This window comes from Triticum dicoccoides, chromosome 4B, assembly GCF_002162155.2.
Source record: "Triticum dicoccoides isolate Atlit2015 ecotype Zavitan chromosome 4B, WEW_v2.0, whole genome shotgun sequence".
In the NCBI taxonomy this organism is placed as follows: domain Eukaryota; kingdom Viridiplantae; phylum Streptophyta; class Magnoliopsida; order Poales; family Poaceae; genus Triticum; species Triticum dicoccoides.
Window position 1 is genome coordinate 640,465,246 of NC_041387.1, and position 3,293 is coordinate 640,468,538.

Genomic DNA, 3,293 nt, shown 5'->3' on the forward strand with positions numbered 1-3,293 from the left:
GAGTGAAACAACGAGACAAGAATATGCCATGCGTGAGCTGATGAGTGATGACCAGCTTTTTGTACACATCTACACGCAATTCTTTTTTCCGATAACCAAGTAACCTCAAATAAATGCACTCCACCATCCATTTCCTCGGACAAGCTATGTACATATAGCTTTTTTTTTGGGTGTGTGCAGGGTACATATAGCTAGCTAGCGATGGATCAACATACATGCTAGTAGATCCTATAGCAATCATATTGTACATCGATCGGTCAGAATGACAGCGGCCGGCGGCAGCAACAGGAAGTGGGCCGTAGACCTGGAGAAGACGCTCGGGGAAGGCGACGTGGTGTTGGAGCTGGGGCGGTGGGAGCGTCATTGCATCTACCGCGTGCCGGCGAGCATCAAGAACAAGAACCTCCGGGCGTACCAGCCGCAGCTGGTGTCGCTAGGCCCCTTCCACCACGGCGAACCTCACCTGCTGCCCATGGAGGAGCACAAGCGCCGGGCGCTGGGGCGCCTTCTCCGGCGCTCGGGGCGGTCGTTTGACGAATTCGTCGCTGCCGTCGAGGACGTCGCGGAAGAGCTGGAGCACGCCTACATGGACCTCGGCGATGAGTGGGCCGCTGGTCGGGGCCCCGGCAGCAGGGAGCGGTTCCTGGAGATGATGATCCTCGACGGGTGCTTCCTGCTAGAGGTGATGAGGCGTGCGGCCGCCGGCTTCGACCACCACAACGACTACGCACCCAACGACCCAATCTTCAGCAGCGACGACCCAATCTTCTGCAGCCACGGGATACTGTACCACATCCCCTCTATCAGGCGAGACATGCTGATGCTCGAGAACCAGCTGCCGCTGCTCCTGCTCCACAAGCTCATTGGGGTTCAGAGGGAAAGTCCTCCGGTACGTAACCCCTGCTCCTGAGAAATTGAATCTTTTGCCCCACTTTACTTCTTCATTTGAAAATTTGCCCCTGCTACCTCAGTTATTGGGAGATTTGAATTAATGCTTACTGGAGTACATTACATGCATGATCAACGGCCAGCAGGGCGACGACTTTATCAACCGAATGGTGGTAAGGTTTTTGGCCCCATTTTCACGGCCACCAACTCCTGTAGGTCGCCTAGGGCTCCACCCACTCGATGTCTTTCGCTGGAGCATGCTCTTCGGTGAGTACCAGAGGTTCAGAGTGCCGGAGTTCGACTCCGACGACACCATCCGGTCGGCAGTGGAGCTCTACCAAGCTGGGATCCGGTTCAAAACGAGCAATTCGAGCAGTCTACACAACATCCGTTTCAGGCGCGGCGTCCTCAGCATGCCCAAGTTGCCAGTGGACGACTCCACCGAGTACACTCTCTTCAACATGGTGGCGTTCGAGCGGCTGCACGTCGGCACCGGATCCGCCACCGGGAGCGCCATCATGGCCTACGTCTTCTTCGTGGACTGCATCATCCAATCGCCCAAGGACGTGGCGCTGCTGACCTCAAAGGGGATCATCCGGAATTCCCTTGGCAGCGAAGAGGCCGTGGCCATGCTGTTCCACAGCCTTGCGAGGGACGTGGTGCTCGATCCGGACGGCGCGCTCAGCGCCCTGCTGCGGGAGCTCAACGGCTACTCCAGTCTGCCGTGGGAAATGTGGTTCACTAACCTCAAAAGGACCTACTTCGGGAGCCCGTGGGCGTTTATGTCCCTCTTAGCCGCCGCCTTCCTCCTCCTCATGACCGTCCTGCAGACCGTCTACACCATGCGGCAGTTCTATCGGGACGGCTAAACCCCGCCAAAGGGGCATACGTACGTGATTTGGTTATCGGGTTAATAAATCACTTATGGTGTAAGGATAACAAAAAGGGCCAAAGGGGCATACGTGATTTGTACCATAAGTGGTCCCAGTGCAAGCTGAAAATTATTAGTACTAGTCGCCAACCCGTGCAGCTGCACGGGCTAGCATCAGAAAAAAAAAACTGAGAGTGAAAATATGGAAAGGCACCTGTTTGTATGAATAACTGTAAGAATATGAATTATAAAGGAAACTTTGTATCCAAGTAGAAAATGAGTGGATTCCTGTTAGTAGTATTGCTTTTACATGAGAATAAGTTGCTAATTCGATCAATAGGAAAAATCAGAAAAGCTGTCTACTCTTGTTTTGTAATCCGACAACTCTAGCAGAAAATCACGTGTTCCTAAAATGGCCCTAAATCAATGTATTGAAAATTGTCACGCACTAATGCTGTTGGAATTCTGCTTAATCTACAAAACAGAAGAATATACATGTGAAATGTTTCAAAAATGTATTAAAACTATTGAAGTATTTAGGTCATCGGATAGCATGTGAAATGTTTCAAAAACGCATTTAAGTATTAGTCAAAGAACTAATACAACATCCACTTCAGACTTCCCTCCCGTGCATATCAACTGAAGCCAAGGAGGAGATAACAAAATTTAAAGTTGATACAACTGCGTGCTATTATATTTTCAGGGAAAGCACTAAATTGATTCCGGATTGTTTCACTATATGCAGGTGCTATTTTATTTATAATCGTGGTCTAAGCCTAATGTGTGGTTGACTTGTCGTTTCCCACCAGTTCTGGCACTACATCCTTACACACATTTACAGCGTTTTTCACTGCTACTGCCAACTAGAGTCAATGCGCTGAGAAAGGTATTTCATTAAAACTGACGGCCGAACCTTTTTAAAGATGAAACGGCTAAGAATGATACATTTGTAAAGAAAAATGACGAAGTGATCTAAACAATGGGCAGAACACCAGCTACGGGCATAACACACAGTATGGGATTAAACACAAATTAAATGAGTATTTAAAAAGTCAAAACATAAGCTGCAGAGTAGATGCAACCAAACAAACCATTTAACTTAGAAAAGATGTCGCAGATTACAACTGGCCATGGATTACACTTTGATGCTCCTTGTTTTGACATCAAAAAGGTAAGCCAACAAAAGAGCTTGCAAAACCTGATTGCACGACGACACTGCAAAATCTATTATGAAATAACCCAACATATGGGCTGTTATATGACAATAATCAAGACAAATACGTTTGCGATTTTTCAGGTGTTAAAGGCACAAAAAGAAAATCCGTATTTAATTTGTAGATTCTAAAGCTGTTACCAAATGCACGGACAGAAATATAACCTGTAGGGAAGTAAAATAATGAAGTTTCACTTGATAATATAATCAAACAACCTATATTTCTGTATGCGAACTTCATGTCGTGTGCTACTTGGCATAGACCTTTGATCCACTCCAGGTTGGTTCTCTCGTTGAGGAAAACCTCATGTTGCCCAATTG

General features: G+C 47.7%; 1 protein-coding gene across 1 annotated transcript; it reads left to right on the forward strand.

Moving 5' to 3' along the window:
- Window positions 1-226: 226 nt before the first annotated feature.
- On the forward strand, window positions 227-1,993 carry LOC119294133 (UPF0481 protein At3g47200-like). The gene is made up of 2 exons (XM_037572382.1): window positions 227-889; window positions 1,035-1,993. The coding sequence occupies exons 1-2, from the start codon at window positions 263-265 to the stop codon at window positions 1,755-1,757; spliced, it is 1,350 nt and encodes a 449-aa protein (XP_037428279.1). The 5' UTR covers window positions 227-262; the 3' UTR covers window positions 1,758-1,993.
- Window positions 1,994-3,293: the final 1,300 nt, after the last annotated feature.